The sequence below is a fragment of the Zootoca vivipara genome, chromosome 11 (assembly GCF_965207765.1).
Source record: "Zootoca vivipara chromosome 11, rZooViv2.hap1.1, whole genome shotgun sequence".
In the NCBI taxonomy this organism is placed as follows: domain Eukaryota; kingdom Metazoa; phylum Chordata; class Lepidosauria; order Squamata; family Lacertidae; genus Zootoca; species Zootoca vivipara.
The window spans coordinates 21,026,997-21,054,817 of NC_142594.1; the positions used below are offsets into that span (position 1 = coordinate 21,026,997).

At 39.7% G+C, this 27,821-nt stretch overlaps 1 protein-coding gene across 2 annotated transcripts in view; it reads left to right on the forward strand.

Moving 5' to 3' along the window:
• Positions 1-27,821, forward strand: part of ANKRD28 (ankyrin repeat domain 28) — a 91,342-nt gene that overhangs the window by 40,479 nt on the left and 23,042 nt on the right. For both annotated transcript variants that reach the window (XM_035130377.3, XM_035130376.3), the window contains exons 3-11: positions 10,968-11,046; positions 13,338-13,408; positions 15,958-16,158; positions 16,931-17,018; positions 19,707-19,849; positions 21,896-22,108; positions 23,668-23,746; positions 25,556-25,670; positions 26,303-26,385. In XM_035130377.3, the coding sequence (XP_034986268.1) occupies positions 10,968-11,046; positions 13,338-13,408; positions 15,958-16,158; positions 16,931-17,018; positions 19,707-19,849; positions 21,896-22,108; positions 23,668-23,746; positions 25,556-25,670; positions 26,303-26,385 (1,072 nt within the window). The remainder of the gene's footprint in view (positions 1-10,967; positions 11,047-13,337; positions 13,409-15,957; positions 16,159-16,930; positions 17,019-19,706; positions 19,850-21,895; positions 22,109-23,667; positions 23,747-25,555; positions 25,671-26,302; positions 26,386-27,821) is intronic.

Below are 27,821 nucleotides of genomic sequence, written 5' to 3' on the forward strand. Positions count from 1 at the left end.
CCGGCGCTGCGGAGCACTCGGCGCGCTCCACGCTGCAGCCGCCTGAGGGAAAAGAAGCTCGAGGGCGGCGGCGGCTCCTCAGGGGCTGCTGGCTGGGAGGCAGTTCCGGGCTCGCTCCTTCCTGTATACGGAGCCCAAACTCCAAGGAGGCGGAGAAAGCGACCTGGCTGCCTGTTCCTCTGCGTTTGCTGCGGCTCCTTGCACCTCCCCGGGGCCAAGGCGCCCAGCGGGAGAGAGGGAGAGGGAGAGAGGAGGCGGCGAGCAAGGAGCTTCCTTCCCTTCTCGCCCACCTTTTTGACCGTCCCACCCCCGGGCAACCGGCCACCTCTGTTTGCCTCAGCTGTCGCACACCCTTTCCCCGCTGCGTGCCCCGGCTGGAGGAACGCGGGCAGCCGGCTGGGGAAGAAGGGGCAGTTGAGGGAGGGGAGAGCGGCGACGGGGCAGCTGGAGGTGACTGAGGGGAGAGAGCCCTGGTTTGGGCAGGGCGGTGGCCGGCGGGGCGCTTTTCCTTCGCGAGGTGGGCGCTTCAAACGGCGTTTTTAAACGCCATTTTCCCTCCTCAGGGCTGACTTTGCTGCGTTCCTCCTACGCGTGCGCTCCAGCTGAGCCAGGAACAACTAATTCCCGCGCTCCAGCTGATCAGCACCTCCCTGTTCTTGCTTTGCCCGCGCCTGGGCGCTCTGAGCGCTCCACGCTGCAGCAGCCAGTTTCAGGCCCCGAGCTGGCAGACATGGAGGTATGTCTTATTTTCAGGGTATGTCTTATATTTCTCAAATGCTTAAAATTGCTTCCCTGGCTTACTTTATGACTACGACTTAAAAAAGGGGAAACACGGTAGTTGCAGCAAACCTTCCCTTATGGTTGTAGACTGGTGCTCTAATCCTAGAGTATCCCCCCCCCCGATGTGTGCACAGAACTTCTGTGGTTGGGGATCTTCATTGATCGATGCATGCTGGGAAATTTTGATAAAGTTTATCTGCTTATTGTGATAGGGCAAGCCATTTGTGGAGGAGAAGCTGTTAGAACTCCCAGGTCTGAAACAGACTTGTGGATGAGGGTTGTGATATTTTCGTTTTGGGGAAATGTTATATTCGTCACTGTTTGGGTTGTCAATTAACATAATTTAGTCTGGAGTAAGAAAATTAAACTGGGTGGGGTTTTAGTTGAAACTTTGGAAGAAATAGAGTTCTCCCCTGCTAATTATGAATAAAACTTGACAACATCCATAGGAATCATACTCAAGTATAATTGGTGAAGATACAGTAAAAGCACAAGCAAGCGCAGTTGCTTAACTTCATTGGCTAGGATCTGTGGAGCTTGTTCATTAATGGAATAAATCCTGATTGTGTGTATGTTGAATATTTTCCTTCTAGCTGCATCCTAGAAGGAAAATACAAGGTAAGGTGTAAGGTAGGAAGGGATGTCAGCTTCTGGGTGCATGTGGTGTTCTGCCTAGTTCTCTAGATCCTGGTCACTGTGCAAGAGTAGCAAACATCCAGTGCTCTGCCAAGGCTGAATAATAGTTAAACAGTAGTCTGTTAAAGTTGTTTCCTGCCTTTGGCCTAAATTTACTCATTGTTGTCCACTCATCAGCCACTGATGTAGTTTCTGGGGAGGTAAAAAATTGTTCTACATTTTTACCGTGTTTAAGCTTGAGGCCATGCTATTTTGCATTTTGTTGGAGTCATCATGCATGCTCTATAGTTATAGAAAAAAGCGGGATGGAACCATGCGCAAAGGCGCTCCATTGTGCATTGGTAGTTCACTAGCCACAGAAGAAAGAGACATTTCTAAAAATAGATACTGACCAACATAATGTTTCTAGACAAACATGATTTTTCATTTCCTTTTTATGTAAAGATGCCAACAAACTGATTAGCCATTTCCTCCCATTTAGTAACGTAAGTTTGCACTTACTTAGAAGTGTTAAAATAACAAATAACAAATAAAAATTCACACACACGAAAGTTTATACCCAGAACAAACTTACCCTAGTTGGTCTCTAAGGTGCTACTGGACAATTTCTTTACAAAAAATTACTTACTTCGACTGTGTCAGACCAACACGGCTACCTACCTGAATTTAGAAGTGTTAGAAACATTTAGCTAGGAGCTAAATGGCACCTTGAACCTAGGTTATGGGCGCAACAACAGAATGTTTAGGCACATTTTTTTTTATACCAAGAATACAAAGCTGAAAATGAATGAACTGCAGTTAAAATCTTATATTCATTTATATATATATATATATATATATATATATATACACACACACACACACAAAATTACATTCAGTTACACATATTTTCATTATTTACAATACATAACAAGTTGTACTTTGTGTATATATCTATTTGTAAATATGCGATTTCCTTATTTCTGCCATTCTGACTTCCCTCCACCTCCGCTCAGCTTCACTTGTTAAAATCTTATATTCAGTTTTCACATGCTCTAGTCCTCATCTGCAAAAAACAAAGCCATGTTTCCCCTGCCCTCACCCCTTCTGGTTATGAACACTTCAGGTTACGAGCGCTGCTCCTGGTTGCGAACTTTGCTTCAGGATGCGAAATCATGCGCTGGAGGCGCACGCGCAGCAGGAGGCCCCATTAGCAAAAGTGTGCCTCAGGATAAGAACGGTTTCAGCTTAAGAATGGACCTCCAGAACGAATTAAGTTTATAACTAGAAGTACCACTATAACTATCATTGCAGTATTACTTCGGCATGTCTAAATTAATGGTAAGCTAGACTGTGGAATAGTACTGATCTGAGGCACGTGTAATTTTCATCTGATCTCCACAAACTTGCAGAGAGTGGAGATACTGTAGTTTTGCTGGAAATTGTTTTGGAACGGAAAGGGACGTGCTTACCTACCTGTACTTTTGTGCTACAGAAACAAATAGAGCATATATTAAAACCCCTCAGTTACATTGTTAGACACACATTCATTCCTTCTGATCACCCGGCTGTGAGGCGTGAAAGCCACTCCCTGCAAGGCCCTTTCCACCTGACCCAGACTCACCCAGCCATATTATGTTAAATATGTATTCTGTAGTTGGCCTCCTTTGTAATGTTTTATTTTGAAATCTTAAAGATAATATTTTAGTTTTCTGTTATGTTGTTTTGACTGTATTCTCTATATTTGACTTTCTTCCAGTTGTTTTATTTATGGTTTATTGATTTAATATGCTCTAAACCGCTTTGAGATTTTTCTTAAAAATATAAAGCGGTATATAAATTTAAAAAATAAAATAAATAGTAAAAATTTGTTGGTCTTATCCTTGATGATATATTTCTGCAACCTCAGCTACAGTAGTTTTTAAAATGACAAATATATCACAATAAAATCTGATTCAGCTATATTTGTACTTGGAACTACTTTCACCTTACAGATATAATCGTTTTTTAAATTACCAACTAAGTAATAAAGAGAGGGACTTGGGTGGCACTGTGGTCTAAACCACAGAGCCTAGGGCAGGGGTCAGCAACCTTTTTCAGCCGTGGGCTGGTCCACCGTCCCTCAGATCATGTGGTGGGCCAGACTATTTTTTTGGGGGGGGAGTAAATGAACGAATTCCACAAATAAACCAAAGATGCATTTTAAATAAAAGGACACATTCTACTCATGTAAAAACATGCTGATTCCCGGACTGTCTGTGGGCCGGATTGAGAAGGTGATTGGGTCGCACCCGGCCCCTGGGCCTTAGGTTGCCTGCCCCTGGCCTAGTGCTTGCCAATCAGAAGGTCAGCAGTTTGAATCCCTGCGACAGGGTGAGCTCCCGTTGCTACCGGTCCCTGCTCCTGCCAACATAGCAGTTCGAAAGCACATCAAGTGCAAGTAGATAAATAGGTACCGTTCCGGTGGTAAATGGCATTTCCGTGCACTGCTCTGGTTTCGCCAGAAGCGGCTTAGTGATGCTGGCCACATGACCCGGGAAAACTGGCTGCGGACAAACGTTGGCTCCCTTGGCCTGTAAAGCGAGATGAGCACTGCAACCCCAGAGTCATCTGCGACTGGACTTAACAGTCAGGGATCCCTTTACCTTTTAAGTAATAAAGAAGCTGAAAACTAAAGCCAAGAGTCAAGAACTTTAGGCTATGTGATGGGGGTTTGAACAGCTGGTCCCTATGTTTTTTAGTTTTATGCTCTTTAGCTCCTGGTCCATGACCTTGCATCCAGGGTAAAAGGGAGTTTTCCAAGAAGAATCCAGTTGTTTTTAGATAGAAGACATGATTTGAAATATGAAAGTACTTTAAGGAGGAGATAATGAAGACCTCTGTGTATGTCATATCTCTGTAAAAGTGTAGATGTTGCCACTCTTGTACTTGTGAAAGCTATAGCCTTTGAGAATGCACACTTTTTAAGGGATTTTTTTTAGTTGGCATGCATCAGCTTGTATGCAACCAAATAGAAATGAATTAAATAAGGAAATCTAGCAAAACACCAAGCAGAAATTAATTAACTTCAAAAGTAGATACTGCTTTGGTCTCTCTGTTTTTTGAAGGCATTAATTATTTAAAAGATTAGTGGATAATTTTCTTTTGCAACTGGAACCACACACAAGCAGAGATGTCATAAAAAAGGAAAATGCCTTGTTAAATTGTATTCTCTTCCTAGATAATATTTCAATTAGTTGCTTTCACAGATGTCAGTTTTCACTGATCACAAGGTGCTGCTTCTGTCAACATTGCTTCCATGTGTCTTGCAGAGTTTGTGAAACATCAACTTCACTTGAAGCAGCCATGTTTGAATGTGGTATATACATTTTAAAGTTATACAGAACATGTCTCTTAGCCCAGGGTACATGATGTTTGCTGTGTTGCTGGAAGTACAAAGGGAAGCTACAGTATATGCCTGCAAAAATTCAGTGATAAAAACTGCCCTCTGCTCCTCCTATAGCTGCTTGCCCCAGCCTGGACATGCAACACTGTCATGTTGTGTTAGTGGCAGCAGCAAGACAAGTTCTGCAAAGCAGCTGCATTGGCTCGAAGCCTCAGCCTGGGATGATCACCTTCCATTGCGAAGAGGCTTGAAACCCATTTTTCTGGGAGGACTCATGAAAACCAACCTGATTGCAAGCAACAGAACATCCCTTTGTAGAGTCACTTGTGGGCAACATCACCCCTTGTCAGCTGTTGGAAATGTGGATTGCTAGCTTGTGGTCCTGGGTAAGAGGCAGTGTCCAGAGAGTATCTGTGATACTAGTCAGAGTAGGAGACTGAGTGGAGGTGGAGGATATTGCTGTGATTTCTCTTAGGTGAGAGATGGATATTGTATGGGATTGACCAGGTAAGAACTTGTTGGTAACAGCATTAAAGATCAGGAGATGGTTTGACTGGAAGGGTAATTTCCCAGGGTCTTCAATAATCGAATATTTTTGACTGTTGTAAACACAGGTACTGGTACTTTAATCATCTTTTTTAAGGTAAAGGTAAAGGGACCCCTGACCATTAGGTCCAGTCATGACCGACTCTGGGGTTGCAGCGCTCATCTTGCGTTATTGGCTGAGAGAGCCGGCGTACAGCTTCCAGGTCATGTGGCCAGCATGACAAAGCCGCTTCTGGCGAACCAGAGCAGCACATGGGAACGCTGTTTACCTTCCCGCTGTAGCGGTACCTATTTATCTACTTGCACTTTGACGTGCTTTCGAACTGCTAGGTTGGCAGGAGCTGGGACTGAGCAACGGGAGCTCACCCCGTCGCGGGGATTTGAACCACCAGCCTTCTGATCGGCAAGCCCTAGGCTCCCACAGCACCACCCGCATCCCTAGTTCTTTTTTACCTAGTTCTTGTTGCAGTGTTTTCTTAGTTAATGCCATGCTGCTGCCTACTGCTTGTAATTAGATCTTTTATTGCTGCTACAAGTGGGGAGTATGTTGGTGGGGTATCCATATGCCCAAGTAGTCATGATTTCAGAGCTGGGAGAAATAAGTGGTCCTGAGGTAGGAGTGATCATGAGCAATGGAAGATATGGTGTGTGGTGAAGGGAATAGCTTCTGGCAGGACTCCCCTTTTTGGTTTTCCTTTAGCCCTTACCTTAGCTCCCTGGTTATTCTACCACTACGCCTTCCAGCTGTATGGTGCCATCATCTAGTCCCAGATCAGTTCATACTGTGATTTGATTGTGGATTAGAAAGCTGTCTTAAATGTGCATTACCAAGAATTAGGTGGAGGAGCTGGGTAGAGTAGATCTGACCCAGCTGTGCCCATCTAGGCAACAGCTTGGGGTTAGTTTACTTGAAGCATTGCCTAATTCTATTTATTTAGCAAAAATTATATACTGCTTGCTTGTAATATAGAGAACCTTAAGTGGTTCACAAAAATAGAAAGTAAAACATTAAAATTATTGATTAAAAATGAGTTTTAAAACATTCAAAAGATGACTAAAATCAACATGAGCTAAAACAGAAAAATACATGCAACTTCTACATGTCTAGATAGGCTTGCCTAAGCCAAAATGTTATAAGCAGGCTTGTGAAGGTGCCTGCCTGATGTTAGTGGGCAAGGAATTCCAAAGAGTATGTGCTGCTAGACGAAAAGATTGATTTTTTGCAAGTTTGGAATGAGTATTGTGTGGCATCTGTAACAGATTATGGGATTAGACAGGTAAACTGATCCCAAGCAGTTAAGAGTTTTATATATTTATAGTATCACCTTGAACCTGGCCCAGTAGCGAATAGACAACTACTGCAGATCTCTGAGCAGAGGTATTTCATGCAGGCAGCTTCTCATTCCTGTCAGCAACTGTGCTACAGCATTCTGCAATGACTGCAGCTTCCCAATCAAGTGCAAGGGAAGCCCTGCATAAAGTGCACTGAAGTAATCCAGTCTTGAAGTCATCAGTGTCTGAAGTGCTGTGTCAAGTTTTCCTGGTCCAAGATCAGCCATAGCTGTCATTCTGGTCGCTGCTGATAAAAGTTACTTTTAGCTACTGAGGCTACATCTGGAAGCACCTGCAGACTGCTTACCTGAAGGAAGCACAGTGCTCTCCATAGCAGACAGTTGATCAATTTCTCAGACACAGGAGCCAGTCGCTCACTGTACCTTTGTTTTGCCAGGATTCCAGGTCAGCTTATTTTCCCTCATCCATTCCACCACTGCATGCAGGCACTGGTCCAGAGACCTCATGACCTCCCCTGACTCAGATGTTATGTGGAATGTCAGCAGTGTAATGATGTTAATATGCCCCCAAACTCCTAATGATTGCTCCCAGTGGCTTCATGTAGATATTAAATAGCATTGGGGGTAGAATAGTGCACTGCAGCATCTCATAGCATAACCACCAGCTGTCTGGAGAGCACTCTCCTAGTGCTGTCCTCTGGACTTTGTCCTGTAGGTAGAATGGGAATCACTGTGACACAATGTGACACAATGCCCTAAATTTTAATTCTCACAGAGGATATCATGGTCAATGGCATTGAAAGCTGGGGAGAGACTGAGAAGCAGGAGCCAAGGACCCATTCTCTGTAATGGTCATCCATCAGGGTGACTAAGGCCAGGTCAGTCCCATGGCCAGGCCTAAACATATCAGACATTAAAAGGTTGATAGGCTGGTAGGTCACTGTGGTTTATAAAGCTTCAATCTTTCAAGCTTTCCAACACCTTGGAACACTGTAGGTGCTGATACAGAACAGGTTCTGTTAATGTTTTTAAGAGATTTGTTGATGGCACTAATATCAAGTGTGTAATATACCCAAACCTTGGCAAGAACTAATTTGAGGTCCATCAAGATTTTACTTGATTTTAATGTGAACACTTTATTAGCTGTACTGCTTGAATAACACTGATATTTTATTGTCTCAATGTGTTTCAATGTGCTAAGTAGAAAGAATTGGAACTGAAAGTATAAAGGGACTATGCAACTGTTTTTGCAGCTACAAAAAAGTGCAGCACCACTTTGCCAAATGAGATTCCAAGAGAAAACACACTTCTTCTGTTTGCTGTGATTCTAATATTTAAGGTCTTAATTAGGCACCTCTTTTGTAATGCATGAAAAGACAGCCCTTGTTCTCTGAATTTTGTGTGCAGGGGGCTGTTTTGGTTTATTTTATTTTATTGCTTAGTTGCATAACATGTTCAGTTTTGAGCTCAGTGTGTTCCAGAAGATTCAGACTTGTGGAAGCTAGCACTTCTAGCATATTGTTAAAGCATATTGAATTCAAACTGTGACAAAATAAATTAATAAATTTTGAAAACTTCCTATATCTTTTAAAGTAGTGTTTTAAAACAATATTGTTAAAAGATATTTATTCTGCTGTGAAACTCCTAGATCCATGATAAGATAGTAAAAGTTAGTGAGGATAGTACTGCATTCTGTCAGGCTGCAGCAGAAGGGGATTTGGGGAAACAGGGTCACTCCATCTGTTCTGTTGAGAGACTAGTAAGTCCTTTCTCCTTTAACTTTTCATTTCATCTGGTTGCTAGACTTGTAGTGTAGACCTACTGGTAGTGCCTGAGTGTACCTTCCCCCCTGCTTCCCCCCTCCATATTACTTTTATTTCATGTCTTTTGAAGAGTGTAAGCCTGAGGGCAAGGGACTCTTATTAGTGATTTTTTTAAAGCCAGGCTTGGAGCGTTTTCATTGAAGAGCACATTGAAAATACTAATGCTAATAATAACATTTGTCTGGATTAGTAAACAATTACATTCTTAGGAAGAAACTAGGAATTTACAAAGCATCATTCAATACAGTGTCAAGGCCTCTAGCACGTAGCCTTGGATTTTCTTGTTTCTCATTTGCACTTTGTGAAGTAAATTGACTTACATTGGTAGGTGCATGCATACAAAATTCAGGAAACAACACATGGAATTATTCTGATGCTTCTTTTCATTCATGTCTGCTTTCCATTTTCTGGTTTGTGAAAATTGAAACCATTTTTCCCAGTCCTCCACACTACAGTTTAGAACAGGGGTGGGCAACCTAAGGCTCATGGGCCAGATGCAGCCCAATCGCCTTCTCAATCCGGCCCGCGGACAGTCAGGGAATCAGCATGTTTTTACATGAGTAGAATGTGTGCTTTTATTTAAAATGCATCTCTGGGTTATTTGTGGGACATAGGAATTCATTCATCATCATCCCCCCCCCCAATATAGTCCGGCCCACCACATGGGCTGAGGGACAGCAGACGGGCTCACAGCTGAGAAAGGCTGCTGACGCCTGGTTTAGAACATCAGGAGAATGCTTAACTTCCTTCTCTCTCACTTTTCCTGGTTTCCCCACATCACAGTTTGTTATGATATCCAAATCAGCAAAGTGGTTTAAGCAATATTACCTTGGGAAGGAACATTCAAACAGCAGTTTGCATATGTGGAAGTAACAGCACATGGCAGTTGGAGGCAGTGATGTGAGGTGTATCATTTTCTATTATTATATTTCTATATGAAGTATTTTCCAGTTGTAGAAATGTATTTTCATGAAGTTATTTAGGCTGCAATCCTGTATCCACCTTCCTAAGATTAAGCCCAGTTGAACTCAGTGAGACTTACTTTGAGTAGACATATATAATGAATGGACAAAATACAAGTCAAAATCAGCAACTGGAATGCTTACAATACTGGTGAAAACTAGAATAAATCATAATTTTTTAAATGATGTGACAGTCCTTAGGGCGTACATATGCACCCACAGCTCTTATAGCATGCTAAAATGAGTAAAATGAAGTATTAATAGTTCTTCATTTTTTCTTAAAGTTAAATAATGGTATGCTATTGAGTGGGCATGGCTTAATATATTTACAAGTATTCCAGTGAAAATAATTTTTGGGGCTTGTTTCAATATATAGCATTTGAATGGCACTAAGGCTGCTGTTTTACACCCTAACGTGGGAGGAATTTCCATTCAATTCAGTGGTCTTTACTTCTGAGTAGATACAGTGTAGGGTTGTACTATAAGTGAACCTTTGAAAAAAATTCAAAGAAATATTTATTTTGCTCTTTAATTAATTTACTTGTAACTGGTAGCCTTGCTCTATGCTCTCATGAAGGGTAAGCATTAACTGGAAATCCATACTGATGGATTGTAAAAGGGAGATTGGAGTATTTTGCTTGGCTGCTAATCTACATTAAGTGTTCTTGATTATGGAATGGACATTTGTATTCATCACCTAAGATGTTTAACACTGCTCTGGTGTTAACTGTGTTTCTTAAAAAATACCCTATAAAATACAGTACTTGAAAAAGAGCTTTACATCAGTGATTACCAACCTTTATGGACCACTGGGCACGTTTTGAATTTTGAGAGAGTGCTGCTGATGCTAGCTACCAAATACTATGAGGGGTGGGGTAACACAAAATGGCTGCCATGGGGTGTATCATAAAACAAGATTAGATAGCCACTCCCAACAACTTTATGCTTACAATGGGAAGTCAGCTAGGACCACCAGATCAGGATCATGGAGATCACACCATTATACAATATTGATTTCACATGCACACTTTGATGTTGTTGCTATCTAATAGCAACAGGGAATGTTCCTCAATATCAGGAAAATATACAAGGTGGCTGCACTACACGCGTGCGCGCGTGCGCGCATACACACACACACTCATTTCTCAGAAATTGATTAGAAGATACCTGCACATTTTGACCCATAACTTCATTTCTAGGAGGGCTAAATCCTTTTTTAAAATGAAAACTCAGAATCTAGGACACCTGCCCATGGGCACTAATTAAAGCCTTTGTGGACACCAGGGACTTGGCTACATTGGCAAAGAAAAAACGCTTTACAGTGTATCTGTTGTTTATGCATTCTAACACTATAACACTCCACGCTGTGGAGTTCTGTTTTTGTTTACCCAATTTTTCATACAAAATTTGCAATGTGTTTAACTGAAATGCTTCTTTGATGTGTGTAGATCCAGCCACGGTTGCTGACTGCTGCTTTACACCATGATTTTTAATTAATTTGTAGGGAATGCTTTTACTGCTTGTTATTACAGTATTTATTAAATCTTTCCTCCTCTTGCAACAGGATAATGAAAAGAGGACCCCTTTACATGCTGCTGCGTATCTGGGAGATGCAGAAATTATTGAGCTACTTATTTTATCTGGTATGGTGCTTTTCTTGATTATGGGCAAGATGTGTGACTAGAACAATCATTTTACAAGTTCTGCAAATGTGATAAGAGATATGAACAATCTGTTTATTGAATTTAACCTTTCAGGTGTTTAATGTACACACAAAACTAAAGTTTTGGTTCATCCATTTTTGTTTTGTTGTGAATAACAGTAGAATTATTAAAAGTAGAGTTTGGATTTGATATCCCGCTTTATCACTACCCAAAGGAGTCTCAAAGCGGCTAACAATCTCCTTTCCCCTTCCTCCCCAACAACAAACACTTTGTGAGGTGAATGGGGCTGAGAGACTTCAAAGAAGTGTGACTAGCCCAAGGTCACCCAGGAGCTGCATGTGGAGGAGCGGAGACACGAACCCGGTTCCCCAGATTACGAGTCTACCGCTCTTAACCACTACACCACACTGGCTCACTGGCTAGTATTGCATAGCTAGCTAGCTACTGTATTTAAATACTGCTTCTAGATTTTTTTAAAAAAATAGTGTAGCTACCAAGTTTCCAGTTGTTTTTTTAAAAAATCATTCCTTTTGTAGCAGGACATGGAATTGGTGCTAATTTTACATATGAACTAAATAAAAGATATACTATTATGGAAAACAGATTGTTTCTCTGTTGCCAATATGTTTTTAGGAAGGCTAGGCCATGCCTATTTATGAACATTTGTTGAAATTGAAATTTGAAGTTACATGAACGTCAGTCATGGAGGCAACTTTCAGTATTTTCTATTATTGCATAAATGAAAGCTTGCTAAACATCAGTTCAGTTGAAGGGAACGGAGATAATGCTGGCACAATGCAGCAATATGTGCCAGGGAAGTTTACTCTTGTTTGTCTTCCATGTTTCACTGATAAGTAAGGTGTTTAGGAAAGGGGTTGTAGCTCAGTGGTAGAGAACATGTGTTGAATGTAGATGTCAGGCTGAATATCTAGAGTTTTAAGTTAAAAGAATCAGATAGCTACTAGGCAACACCTCTCCATCTGAGACCTGAAAGAGTTCTTGCCAGTCAGAGTAGACAGTACTGGGCTAGATTGACAAATAATCTGATATGGCTAGATTGACAAATAATCTGATATCGCAGCTTCCTGTTTTCCTTTTTAAAAAAGTGTTTCCCCCTTTCTTCAGTTCCACTTCATCTGGTGCAAATCATTTTTATATTAAAGTTTGAGTAGCATGATAATGTGGAAAAGGATGGTGCCTTTCTTGGAACAAATACCCAAGGAAACAATTTTGCTCCTTTTCTCTTCTCAGGCCACCTCTAGTACCGGTATATTTTCTTTAACAGACATGGCATTTCATCTCTAAATGTTAGCATAAGATTAATGCATGCATCTGTTCTAGTGTGATGCAGGCAGTCCATTCACTAGTTCCCAGAGGTTTTTCTGATAATGTAATTTATACTCTGGGACACTGAGTACTACTTTCATTTTAATGCTGTAAATGCTGAAATTAGTATGTGTATATTTCTGTTAAAGATTAGACTTGATGGAGATCGACATTGATGCTGCTGCTAGTCTCTCCTTCATAGGCATAGAATGTTTTAATGTGGGAGAAGGTGAAGCCAAACAGCTTACTATTCTTCCTCTAAAATTCCTGTCATCTTGTTTTGTTGGAGAGAGAGCACTGCAGCTTCCAGTTTGCTTACAGTGTGATGCTATGCATGTTTACTTAGAGGCAAGTCCTATTGTGTTCAGTGGGGCTTATTTCCAGATATACATACATTGAATTGCATCTTTAATCTTAGATTTTTGTTTGATAGTATTGCTTTGGGACTACAAGAGCTGCATTCCTGAGTATTTAATGAACAGGCATGAAATACTGTCGATTAGCTGGGTATATATAGTATGCTGTTTTAATACAGAGCTAATCCTCAATCATCAAAGAAAAACAACTGGATTAAAGGGGGTTGGACTGGATGGCCCTTGTGGTCTCTTCCAACTCTATGATTCTAAAGGGAATAATTTCCCCATCTAGTCAGGGAAACTGAATAGATAGGGATAACAAGCATACTGGCTTATTTACTGCTTTCCGTTACTACTTTCAGTACTGAACAATTCAAGAAACTGGCTGGTGGACAAATCAAAATTCTGGTCATTCTCAGGGACAAACAAAAGAACTGCAATATGTAAAAACATTTTATTTACACTCAATCTGTATTTACTCTGCAGGAATATTTTAATGTTATTTTTCTTAATCTTTAATGGTCATTTAGATATTTGAATTTGTATCAAATAATATTCCTTTTTTGTATCCCCCCACCCAATTTGCAGGAGCTAGAGTTAATGCCAAAGACAGCAAATGGTTGACTCCTTTACACAGAGCTGTTGCATCATGTAGTGAGGTATGGGGTTTGCTTTAAAACTCTTCAGTACATTTTATTGCAAAAGAATCCTGCGGACAGTGACACTGTTAGTACAGTACTAGACTTTGAGGCAGAAATATAAGGACCCATAAACTCTGTCACCCCAGCACCACTTTTTGTTCTCCTTTTCTCCTGCAGGATTTAAAAAGCACTTTTATAGGGCAGCATAATGCAAAGCACTATTCAGCTCTAGTTGCCTGTTGTCTTCATTTTCATTGCTTCCCAGACCCATGTGAGGACTGGAGGAATTCAGTGGAAATAGAGTTGCTGGTTGCTGTGGTTGGAGCCTGAGCCAGGTAGTGCTTTGCTTCCCAGCATACCCAGGTGCTCCTGTTGCTCTTTGCCACCCAAACTTTTACACAATTTTTGCAAGCAGTTATTTGATCAAGTTCAGTTGAAAACTGTTTGTTCTGTTCTGAAATGGGGAAGAATTCAAAACTGAAATGAAACAAGCTTGAGGCTCTCCAGTGTTGCTGATGCTTCTCAGCTTTCCCTCCAACTCTGGCGCTTGCCATGAGCTCCTTGTTCCCTCCTCAAGCCATCTTGTCTGCCTATCAGTGCACGTGTACCTTTACATTTGACTGTTGTCTTTGTTTCCCCTTCCATCCTACTTGCCACGTCACCAGCTGAAGGCAGCATATGGGTGCTCAAAGCTAGCCTCCCAGAGGATTAATAGCTCTGTTGGTGGCAGGAGAGAAGCTGCTTGTAGTCAAAATCTGCTGGAACAGGAACATGGATTCTTCTCAGAGCTTGGCCGAGGGAACAATCCATATGCACCTCATGTCTTTATTCCTGAGCTTTTTTCTTGCTTAAAGGTGGAAAGAGAGGTTGCAGGAAACCTACAAAGGCTTTCAAGATGTAAGGAGGAGCTGTGACAAACATTCATAAAATGTTTGTCATTTTATGTCCATAAATGTCCATAAAATGGACATAAGGCAGGCATCCACTGTTGGTACTTTCAGTGGATTTATTCATTTATTTGCCAAGCTTTTACAGTTACATGAAAAATTTTTTTCAAAAGGTCTCTGTCCTAGATGTTTGTATATATATATTTTATCAAACCCATATGTAGTTGCTTTTTTGAATTGTTTTATTGTATGACTGTAAATCACCTTGGGGATTCATAAATTAATAAAATAATATTGTGCCAATTTTTGCACTAAAGGTTTTTTCTCTGTACCTTTGTGCTGGGACATCATTGCAGTCAAATGCCTCCTCAACTGCTTTTGCCAAGGTCACACAAAAGGACAGAATGCAAAATAGATACATATTGCCTCCTGTTTTGATTTTAAAAAAACCCAAAACTCTTTATTATGCATGCATTATTTCTAACAGGAAAAGTTCTGAAGCTAAAATATTCCTGGTAAACTCATGATCTGAACTGAATGTGTTTCCTCTGAATATCAGATAAAGTTTGATCAGTTTAGGCTCTACTTGGTGTTATGTTGGTTTTAGATAACTCTTAGGACTGCTGACCCAGGATTCATTGTATGAAATAATAAGAGGAGTGTGTCAAGGTACAAAGAGCCCTTCCTTCCACCCTGCGTAACCAAAATTCACAGTGCAATCCTTTACATATCTACTCAGTAAATCCCACTGATTTACCTGCAGTTGGGCAGGTATAGTATTCCAACCTGAGTCCCACACTGGCCTTGATGACTAGTGAACCAACCAAGCTTCCCATAGGGAAATGTACATGGTTGCAGATGCTCATTTTATATTTTATTATTTTTATTATAAACACGTATTATCAGGGGTTCCAAGCTAGCTATTATTTTTGTGTTTTATGGTTTTAGCTGCCTTGACCATTTAAAAATTTATGTGGAAAGCTGGGCTACACATTTTGTAATTTATAAATGAAAAAGCGCAGCATATATAGAATTTAGAAACGGAGAAAGTAGAGGTCAGTATAGCCAGAAAATAAAACATATTTGTAAACATTAATAATCGTTGCTTTCTCATTAGTTTGTAGAAGGGACTAAAAAAAAGTTATACTTTGTATTGCAGGGAACACAAAAGAGGGCACGAGGAGAATTCACTTTCACTTGATTTCATATCCAAACATATTATTATATTGCCCACTCTCACTAAACAACCTTGCAACTTAAGTAACACTGGACCCCACAACCTTCTAAATCCCTCAATCAATGGGACCAATTATCAATGCTAGTTTTATGAATACTCCTCCTTCCCTGCTGCTGCTGGCAAGGAAGTGAAGACAAATAAAAGGGGAACTTGGTATGGAAGCTGTCACACCCAGTCACCTGTTGCTTGCTGAAAGGCGTTCATTAAACCTTTTATAAGCCTTTGAATAGATATCTGATCACATGCTTTTGGACACTTCGTTGCAGAGTATTTAAGAATTTTAAATGCCAGTTTTGATTTTTGTCCATAGGAAGAATAGTTGGGTAATTGAAGTGGGAAGTGGATTATTGGGGTGGGGAGTTAAGCTACAAAGGAAACAGAATTGGAAGGTTACTTTGCTAATCTTTTTTATTTATTGGAAGTGTGTGTTTTATTATTTATAGGATGCTGTGCAGGTGTTGTTGAAGCATTCAGCAGATGTCAATGCCCGTGACAAAAATTGGCAAACACCCCTACACATAGCAGCTGCAAATAAAGCTGTCAAGTGTGCAGAAGCCTTGGTGCCACTTCTCAGCAATGTAAATGTCTCAGACCGTGCTGGTAGAACGGCATTACATCATGCAGCCTTCAGTGGACATGTTGAGGTACAGATGACTTCTTATATTTGACTCCCCCAAGCCAGCTGTCCCTCCACAAACAGGTGTCTGTTTACCTGATCCCAGTGCTACATGCAAAGAAATCGACAACATGCTTATTTTAGCCCTGCAGAAATACTGTTCTTTTTATTAATATGGAAAAAATATTTTCTCCTTATTTAATTAAAAACACACACGTTTATCCTGCTTTTCTTGCATCATGGAACTCAGGGTGGTAAACGTGGTTATCAGGCAGTCAGCATCCAGACCTACTTAGCTAGAGCAAGGTTCCTGTGTCATGTGCCTTCATGACTTTCTTTCTACTTGAAACTGTTTAATGTTGATTAAGGGAAGACGTACATTATAGTTGCAAACCAATTTCAGCCTTTTAGTCTCCATCATATGTACTGTAGCAAAAGGTTCATTGGTAATGGTCAGTTATTAATGTAATCCATAACCATCAGAATCAAGTTTTTGATGACACACCTAATTCTTCTGCTTTTTCAGGGTTTCAAAAACTACTTCAACAGTGACTTTTAATACAGTTTTTGAAAAGTTGTTCTAGTGAAAATCCAAAAAGCTAAATAAACTGATTGAAGCTTGTTTATTTTGGTTAATTTAATCCTGCAGTGATCACATAGCTTATCACTAACTTTCTCCTTCAATGTAGATGCATTTTAGTTTTAAGTGCTGTCAGGCATTAACTTTATTCAACTTTGATTATGCTTTAAATTAATATAAATATTTATGTATATTAAGAAATATAACATCTTCATTTTAGATGGTCAGTTTATTATTGTCTAGAGGTGCCAATATCAATGCCTTTGACAAGAAAGACAGACGAGCAATTCACTGGGCAGCTTATATGGGTATGTAAAAGCACTTTGTTTTTCCTTGCTTGACTTCCGGCAGGAATTTATTCATGGCTGATTTCTTTTTTCCTGCATGCTGTTTCCTTCCTGGATCAGGAATCTCATAGGCAGTTTGAATGCACATATGAACACAGAGCATCCAGAGGCTGATCTTTCCACCAGCCTTGTCTCAATTTTGCATCACTTTGTTTGGTTTAAGGTTATGATGGTCTTTTCTCCTGGATGAGTCCCTTCTAATATTAGAAATACATCTAGTATGTTCATTGTAGATCTTTCACATGTAAAAGATCACCTAATGGTACTAAAAAGAAATTATTTTCTCTGAAAGAGACAAGCATTATTGAATCAGTTGGGACTCTCCACCAACTAAAGAACAATTAATTAACTAACTTCTTTTTAATCAATTGTGATTGATCAATGTATTCATTAAACATGTCTATATTACTAAATAACATAGGGACATTTCTGAGATATTGAAAAAAGTATGAGATGAAGTATAGAATGAAAATCGGGGCTGTGGAATGACTTTTTATCTAGTCAAGGTGTCTGCTAATACAAGGGTGGTGATTTTCACTGACTCCACTTTCTGCTACAGCCCCCTGTGACCCCACACTCTGTTCCAAAGAGTTCGGCAACCCTCCAGAACACCCTCCAGAGTGCAACAAGTTCTGCCTGTATGACCATACATACATGAACCCAGAGTGTTCACAGAACAGATCTTTACCAGAGATGGTTTCATGCTACAGATCAAATTTCATTTGCTACAAATACCTTGCTTACTTCAGGGAATTTATAATTACTGTCCTTTCAGAGGAGCTAGCAGTAAGAATAGAATGGTTTAAAAGTAAATGAATAGCTTTGTGGTTTGAAGTGCCTTCACAGAAACATACAGGCAAAGTAAAAAGGGATTATACTACATAACCACTCACCCTATGTTAGTAGAGCAGACTACTTTTAGGCAGAGCGACACAGTTGCCTTAGGCAACTCGGGTGTTGTCTAGACCAGCGTTTCTCAACCGCTGTTCCGCTGGTGTGCCGCGACGTGCGGCGACGAGAAGGGCGATTTGCATTGTCACGCCGGAAACACTGACCCGCCGGAAAGCAATATTTCTCCTCCTCTTTCCCAAAGCTCAGTGCAAACGAGCCTGGCGGCCGCCAATACACAACGCTGACCAGCCAGAAAGCAATATTTGGCAAGTGTTTCTTACAGTCATAATTATAATATAAGGCGGCACAGAGTTAAATTTTTTAACTTTTTTAATGGTGGTGTGCCTCGTGATTTTTTTCACGGAACAAGTGTGCCGTGGCCCAAAAAAGGTTGAGAAACACTGGTCTAGACTGTATGTTTAGTTGCTGTTGTAGAGGCAGGGAAGAAGAAGGCTGAAGAGAGGTGTCAACAGAACTTGATGGCCTTGGGTACAATGCACTTTGACTTAATGGGAGCAGGTAGCATACGCTGCTTCACCACAGGCAGTAAAATTAGTTGGGCTGCCCCGGTCCCAAACCATGAGACCTTCTTACCCACCATGATCCTTGAAAAATTAGAGTGCTTCAGAAAGTTAAGTTGCTTTAGCCCCTCCTTAAGTTGTTCCTCTTTAAATTTTTATTTGGCTTCCATTAAACTCTCTTAGCCTAGTGCCTCTCTGTGCAGGAGTTTTGACTAGTCCATTTCTGGGAAGAAAATAGACAAGTGTGTTTCAGAGAAGGAAATCAAGATGGGGTGGGGGAAGGAGAGAGGAAAAGGACAAGGAAGGGATCTAGCAAAAAAACCAGAAAGAAGCAAACTTACCACAGCGGTATGATGTCTGGATAATAGCAGCATGGAGCAGACTTCTAGGGAGATATGAAAAAGCTGAACGATCTCTGGGTGCAATGTGGATCCAGTTATAGGAATAATTTATCAGTGAACATCAATTTTCACAAAGTGCTGAACAGTGAGCCCATAACAAGAGACACAGGTAAGTTTTCCTGGGGCAGCCTGAGTTGTATTAGATCACCACAGGACTTAAAATGGCAAAGGTATCTGCAACATTAATATGTTGCTTTTTAGTGGCATGGTCCTTTCTGAAGGCAGCCACACTTGGACCTCTCACAAAATGCAGACAGGGTGTCTCGTTAAAGCAAATCAAGGCAGTATATACTAAGTGGATGACATCCAAGTGACAAGGGATGGCTAACAATAAAATCAGAGGTGTTGCTTGCATTAAGTGTGGCAATTGCAACCTTCTAATTGTGGCTGGTGTGTGCAGGGATCAGTGCTGGATGCACCAGTGGTCCTTCCTTTGGTTTACCACAATGAAGCACTTATTGTTCAGATTAAATCCAAACCACACAAACAGTCTCAGGGCTTGTACACTGTTTCTGTTGAACCAAGCTACTTGAGAGCAAGGGAGCTGCAAAAAGGAGAATAAGAAAAAAATGCCGCCCCCCCCCCCCGCTTTCACTTAAATTAGCAGATGGGTCTGGTAGATCAAAAGGATTGGATTTCACTTTTAAAATTTAATGAATAAGACCCGCAACTCACTGTTAAAAAGAAGGGCAATTTTGAATGTGTTCATCTATTATCTGTCGTCATAACACCACAATAAATCTCAAATATGTTAACTCTGCCCCAGAGATTAAAATTGGCTTGACCAGTTAAAAGTTTGCAGTATAAGAAATGATATAATTATTCATTTTTTTCAGGTCATATTGATGTAGTAAAACTGCTAGTAGCCAATGGTGCTGAAGTTACATGTAAAGATAAAAAATCATACACACCACTACATGCTGCAGCTTCCAGTGGAATGATTAGTGTAGTCAAGTATCTTCTGGATCTTGGAGTTGATGTGAGTAAGAGATGACTCTAAATATCTAGTCTGTTTTATAATGATGTTTCTGGAATAGCTAGTGTTACCACAGAAATGGTTATATCAGCCTAAATAAACAAATGATTTGTACTGTGCTCATTGTGGTTATGATTCCATTGCAATAATATATGAATCGAACTCTCTTAACAGTTGATTTGTCAATTAGTTTTTGCCTTGATATCAATAGACACAAAACTATATTACATAGAGAATTTATAAAATTCATTTGGGATTATGCCAACATTGCCATACACCAGCACTATAAGAATATTTAGTATTGTACAAGGCTAAGTAGTCCATACTAATATTAGTAATACGTTTTTGTAAGATTTTAAGTTCACTGAAGACTGATATCAAGAATATTAAGATTCCAGTTACAAAAGGTTGATATCGGAGTGGGTCACCCAGTAGTGTGGAGCCACAATGCTACCTTCCTAGCCACAGGCTGAGTACTGCATACCAGAATTGGTGAGAAGGTTGGTGCGGGGCAGGTGCACTGGTGGAAGCACAGGGTTGGTCTGGTGTACTTGAAATGTGCTGACCTTGCCCCCTCCCTTCCCAGTAAGTGGCAGCAACCCTGCCACCAGGAAACAAGTGTTGCAGCTCTTTTATGCCAGGTCAACCACTTCTGGTTGGTATTCTGTCTAATTTAGGATGTAGTAACGGTTCGAATCCCCGCGACGGGGTGTTCCCGTTGCTCGGTCCCAGCTCCTGCCAACCTAGCAGTTTGAAAGCACGTCAAAGTGCAAGTAGATAAATAGGTACCGCTACAGCGGGAAGGTAAACGGCATTTCCGTGTGCTGCTCTGGTTCGCCAGAAGCAGCTTTGTCATGCTGGCCACATGACCTCGAAGCTGTACGCCGGCTCCCTCGGCCAGAGTCGGTCACAACTGGACCTAATGGTCAGGGGTCCCTTTACCTTTACCTTTAACCATCATTCAGCCTTAAGGTGAACATTCAGGGGCTTCAATATCCAGCCTTATATGTGTAATTCATAATGCTTCAACAACTGAGCACAGTACAATTAATTTTTTTAAATTACAGGCCTTGCCTTCTTGTAGACCATCTTAGTATAAAACAGGCAGCCTATGAAAGAGAAATAACACAGCAGGGAAGGGATTAGGAAGGTGACAAAATAATCTTAATTTCTGCACTGTTGTACCCTTGTATGCATCCATATATTTATAGTTTTACAACTTGCCTAGGATAATCAGAACTCTGGAAGAGTACTTGACTACTGATTGTATCATATTTTTATGATGGAAGAAAGGGTAATCACGTGTCAATTAGAGCTAAACTCTTGTAACTAATAATTGAAAATCTGAAGGTTTATAATGAGTCATAGAAGGGACCCAGGTGGCGCTGTGGTTAAACCACTGAGCCTAGGGCTTGCTGATCAGAAGGTTGGCGGTTCGAATCCCTGTGACGTGGTGAGCTCCCGTTGCTTGGTCCCAACTCCTGCCAACCTAGCAGTTCGAAAGCACGTCAAAATGCAAGTAGATAAATAGGAACCACTACAGCGGGAAGGTAAACAACGTTTCCATGTGCTGCTCTGGTTTGCCAGAAGTGGCTTTGTCATGCTGGCCACATGACCTGGAAGCTGTACGCCGGCTCCCTCGGCCAATAATGCGAGATGAGCGCGCAACCCCAGAGTCGGTCACGACTGGACCTAATGGTCAGGGGTCCCTTTACCTTTACCTTATAATGAGTCATATACCATTGTTCCATGTAGCCTAATGTAGTCTGCTTCACTTAGCTGCAGCCTTGCTCTGTCCTGCAAATCTGAGATGCTTTTAACTGGAATTAAACTTGTGACTATTTGTATGTAAAGTGCATTTTCTGGTACTGGACTGTGGTCCACCTTGAGCATTTTTACCCTGATTCAGATTCAGTGAATAATTGTCACTTTTATTGAACAAGTATATTGTTCATAACATTTGCTGAATATAAATTATTATTGTGATGGACTAAAAGTAACCTAAGGATTTAAAATTTGAAAGACTCCACATAATATTTTCCCCTACAGATGAATGAACCAAATGCATATGGAAATACACCTCTTCATGTCGCTTGCTTCAATGGACAAGATGTTGTAGTAAATGAACTGATAGACTCTGGTGCTAATGTAAATCAAATGAATGAGAAGGGATTTACACCTTTACACTTCGCTGCTGCATCGACCCATGGAGCATTGTGTTTAGAACTTCTGGTTTGTAATGGCGCAGATGTGAATATGAAGGTAAAATGATCTGAAAGGTGAATTTTAAATGCTGTAACAATATTTATGAACATTTTCTTGGCATTATCAATATGCACGTCGTCCTAAAACGCAATATAAAATAATATGCACACTGTTAATATTCAACAAACGCATGGCTCAATGCATTTCACTGTGTGAATAAGTGGGAGAGCTTGTAGGATCATTGGTTTCCAGGCTACTTTCTAAATCCTACTTTTTGCCCAAGGGGCTCTTAGGAATTCCCCTTCTTGATCAAGTTGTCCCCAGAATCACCCGTGTAATTGTGGTTCACTCAATGAAAACAAAGTAGTTATGGTTTGTACTTGATCCAAAATGTTTGAGAACCACTCATACAGGTCACACAAAAGGGACTAAGAAGAAGAAAGTTTAATAATTCAGAGAGCTTCCAACTGACTTTATTGGAAAGTTATGAAAAATAATGTTAGACAAAGCTGAACATTTTTTAAAATGTGCATCTGAGCATATTGCTCAGATAAAGAAAAAAACCCCACGTATAACGCAAAATAATTCATTGAAATTAAACTGCTTTTTACTGTGGAAACAAGAACAGAGTGGCCTGTGTTTTATTTTGTAATGATGATCAATAGATACATAGAAATGTAAGCCAAAACTAAAGAGTGTTGGCAACATATTTTACCATCCTTTTGTTCCGCGATTGTCCCCCAATCCCCATTCTCTTGAGGTAGGGAAGAGAAAAATACATTACTCTTTGAATATTGAAATGGGTTGAATGCCAGTTTGTTTGTTTGCTTATTTACTTACATGTTTAACTTTGTTTATGTGCTGGTCTTTCTGCCAATTCTCTCAAAGCAGTTTACAATTTGAAATGCTAATACAGTATATGCAGTATTTTAAATAATCGGAATTTTTATCTTTGTATTTTATTATCACATTGTCTATATTAAATGTATGAAAAGGTTTCTTTTTCTGACCGTTCTGTTCATGTTTGCATAGCTAATCATGGCTGCAGATTATAAATGCTTTGTCGCAGTTCAGCAAAAAATCGGAATTGCCTCATGCATTAAGGTTGACCTACTTCTCAGATGTGATTGTAGGGGAATGGCTGCATATAAAATATACAGTGTCCTCCAGAATGGAATAGTTCCATTGAGCATTGCTTCTGATTTGCAATGAATTGCTCGTGGGTTTCTGGTCAACACCAAAGTGTCAGGTGACACAGGTGAAATATTTGTGTGTAACAGATTTGAGTATCTTAGGTGTACATGAAAAGCTTGCTTTAACTATTTGGCATCCTTGCGTGGGGATGTGGCTATGGTGCTAGGTGATAAAGGTTGTCTGCTGTCATTGTTGTCTAAACAGCAAGTGCCCTGAACATATAGTTCTGAGTTGGTCTCACTGTGTTGTTGTGTGCAGTTATAATGCAGATATTTACAAAGCTCTAATGTTGAAAAGCCTCTAGCACAGCATTACAATAGTGCAGGAAAGGAATATAAATGAACAAAAAATAAAACACTGAACTTGTCTGTCTAATGTTGTCAATTGACTTGGTAGCCATGGGTTGACTTCTTTTTCCCCAGAGTAAAGATGGAAAAACACCATTGCATATGACAGCAATCCATGGAAGATTTTCAAGATCACAAACAATCATCCAGAATGGTAAAGGAAAAGAAAACATATTAAAATATTAATGTTTCTGTCACTGTCATATGATGCATATGGTTTGACATTTTAAATAAATCAGTTAATTTAATAGCTTTAACCTTTTCGTCTGTCTGCCTTCTGTGCTGAAATATGAATCTCAGAAATTTGAAATTTCTTCTTTCTGGAATCTTCAGGTTACTAAATCAATAGCAAACGCTTTCCTTTATTTAAAAACCTGTAAATTCCAGTATGCTCCATCACCTTTATAAGTCTAGATTTTGTTACAGGCCTATAACACTAATCCTGCATTTTAAAACACAAATGTTTAAGTCGGGTATATAAAGTTATTACCAGTAATTTAGTGCTACAGCACTTAAAAACTGATGAGAATTCTTTCTGGGGAGGCAGTTGTTTATTTTTTCCAGGTTTGCTAGTTCCTGGGTCAAGCAAATAAGTCTGCTCTGAAGCTCCTGCCCTCACTCATCTTTTAGTTGGCTTTATCATGCTGCTAACCTGTTTTTATGTTTTACACTGACAGCTTTGCTTTCAGAGTAAATTTCTCTGGAACTCTGAAATTAGCCCACACAGACCTGGGATCAAAGAAAGTACCACAAACAAAGATACTTCCATTTTCCTTTAAAAACACACACAAAAAACATAGTGCTTCTTTTCTCATGGCAACTATATAGATGACCCATGCGGTCCCTTCGCATTCCGCAAGTCTATGAAATACACAATCAAAATAAAAACAATACCCCCTCAGTAACCCAATAACTCCCCTTTTCCTTCCTGCTAATGCTGATAATGAGACTCAGTGATATCCTTCAAAGCAAGTATCAGAAGACTTCTGAAAGTCACAGATCTTACTACAGTACAGTATAGGAGAAATCTAAGTCTTTACCATTATAGTGCGGTATACAAATTTAATAACAACAACAACCATACTTCTTGTGCTTCCCCTTTCTCGCCTTTAGTTACATTTCAGGATCTTGAGACACCTTGGACTCAATTTGACATTTTGAAAATTTCTGAGTTTTCTGATACAGTAATCAGGGTGGATTTGATTTAAATCAAACTGATTTAAATCATGATTTAAATCACGATTTAAATCACTAGTCAGTAAGGCTTGATTTAAATCATAGTCGATTTAAATCACATGACAAACTTAAATACTGTCCACTCCAAACAATCAGAAAAATATTGTTTCTATTCTATTCACTGAACTTCTTGAAACTTAGCACTGAAGGGATTGTTTCTGTATTCATGGGTTTGTAGAACAATAGGATTAAGGTCTTTTTCTCAACTCTGTTCATGTTATAAAATTTTTGCTGTGAAGAAGAGGCATGTGATCTCTGTTGAGTCAAATTCAGTTTTGAGAACTGCAAAAGTAAACCAAGCATCTGTGATAATATATTGTAGGCAGAGAATCTGCCCAATAATCTTACAAAAACCTCTGGAAGAGCATGACATTCTGAATGGATTAATGGCATTTATTTACCCCAAAAAATAAACATATACAACCTTATTCTACATAATTAAAAAACTAATCTTTATTTCATGATGGAATAACCTTTGGATGGTAATATATTTTCCTCAAAAAGCATTTTATTTTAAAAAATCCGATTTAAATCTAAAAAATCGATTTAAATCAAAAAAATCCGATTTAAATCAAAAAAATCCGATTTTTTTGATTTTAAAAAAAAATCATTGATTTTTATCCACCCTGACAGTAATCTAAAATGTGAATTTATTTGTTTAACAACCTGTATGCTGCTGAGCACACATGGATATATGGTTACACTTTATTTTACATTTACTTTCTAGGAGCTGAAATAGATTGTGAAGATAAGAATGGAAATACACCTTTGCACATAGCAGCCAGATATGGCCATGAACTGCTCATCAACACATTAATTACAAGTGGTGCTGACACTGCAAAGTAAGAAACACTTATAATACATCAAAATGAAATATATATGAAATATATATCAATTAAAAAGGTCATATTGATGTGGTGTGTGTGTGTGATAAGTTAATTCTAATGATGCGTCTTAGTGTAGTAGTATTGTCCCTTTTTACCGTAGAACATGAGCAAGAGATACAACCTTATCCCATATTATGTATATCTAGTCAAAAACGGGTCAAATTGCCTCTGTAAAACCTCACTCAATATTATACAAATAAATAATACAGAATTTGTGCAATATTACACTGTTTACAGAACAGTAAACATCTGTGGAGAAAAGTTTGCATAAAAGTCTTAATAAAATTTCTGTAATTTATTCAAACTTTTAAAAATGCTGCATGTTGCTTTGTGTATGCTGCTTAAAATAAGACAGCCTCTATATTTCTAATGTAAAAATAGATAAGGCTCAATTTTTTATTTGGCTCTCATTCTGAATGAATGCTCTGTATTTAGACTGAACTGTTACATTTAAATGTATTAGTTATTTCTTTAATTATTTTAACAAGGGCAATTAAATGCTACCTTATATACAAGGAGTTTGGCGTGACATCTTGGATTACTTCTATTGTAATGAGACTGTGATGTCTGATTATGGTGTATCTTAGGCGGGGTATACATGGAATGTTTCCTCTCCATTTGGCAGCATTAAGTGGATTCTCAGACTGTTGCAGAAAGCTGCTGTCTTCAGGTAGGCTCTTCCAAATATTATTAAACCCTTTTCCTATTAACCTTTGCTTGCTTGACATTTTAATTGACAATATAATGGTTCAAGGGGTGGACTCATAGTAGCAAGGTTTTGTTTCAAGTTCTCAGTCAGCCATAAAGTTCAGTTTTGTATGCTGATGCACTAAAAAGTACTGTACTGTACTACATCTGCAATTAATTGTAGATAATCTCATTAATACTTTGCAGGCTATAACAAATTCCGGCTCTTGAATTTTCCAGATGCTTCATAGATGAGTTTAAATGTAAAAGGTGTGAACACTCATTGTTCACATATAAAATGTCCAGTGGTGGAAATCTGCTTTGGTTTTAATTATGAGACAGAATGCAGTATGCAATCTTTTTCAGTCTTGTCCTGCACCCAGATATATGGGGGCTTGCATTCTGGGGGTGGCACTGTGGGCTAAACCACTGAGCCTCTTGGACTTGCCAATCGGAAAGTCGACAGTTTGAATCCACGTGATGGGGTGAGCTCCTTTGACTGGACTTAACCATCCAGGGGTCCTTTACCTTTACCTTACCTTTTATATTTTGAATGATTGCCCAAGTGATCTCTGTGCTCTGTATTAGTCAATTAAGCCGCTCCTCAGCTGAGCAAGCCCTCATGCTACTCTGGCTCACACAAGCTGCTCAGCTACGGTGCCAGCAGTCATACGCCGCTCAGCGAAGCAGTCTAAAGAAGATACCTGCCTGTGCATCAGCTGCCTTCTCACAGGCAGGTGGGTGGGCCACCTCTTCCTCCCATTCCATGCCTAGCTCCATGAATGGAGCCTGATCAAGGCTTCCTCTGACTCATTATGAGGACCCCCCCCCAAGCTCATACATATCCTTTTGGGGCTCTGGAGTGTGTCTTCTGAATGAGGTGCCTTCCAGCATCCTTTGGTTTAAAAAAAAAGCACTGATGATAATTTATTAATTAAACCTCTGAAAAATTTATATCCCATATTAGATAGTGTGTCCCATATTTTCTTGTGGTGGGATGAATTCAATGACACAGATAAATGTTTCCTTTGGAGTGAAGCTAGTTTGAATCTAGGAACTTTAATTTTCAATGATAAATAGCTATATGTTGTTTAGGTTTGTAGATTAGAATGGTTGCATGTTCCCCTGACCCTGAAATGCCTACATTATATGTATGTTGTTAGTTTTGCATCTGCTATAGCTTTGAAACAGTTGCAGTTCTATACAGTTGCCCATATCACTCATTTTGAAATCCAACAGAGCAAATGTTATGTAGTCCTGTGAATACATCCTGAGTAGTTTTATTGTGAGGTCATGTACTCCATCATTCTAAAGCTTTCAGTCAGATACATATTTTTACTGGTTAGATAGAGCCTGCTAGATATTGGTGCAGCCTCTGTTTTTAGTAGAAAATTTTAACTGCTGGTAGAAAAAGTGTAC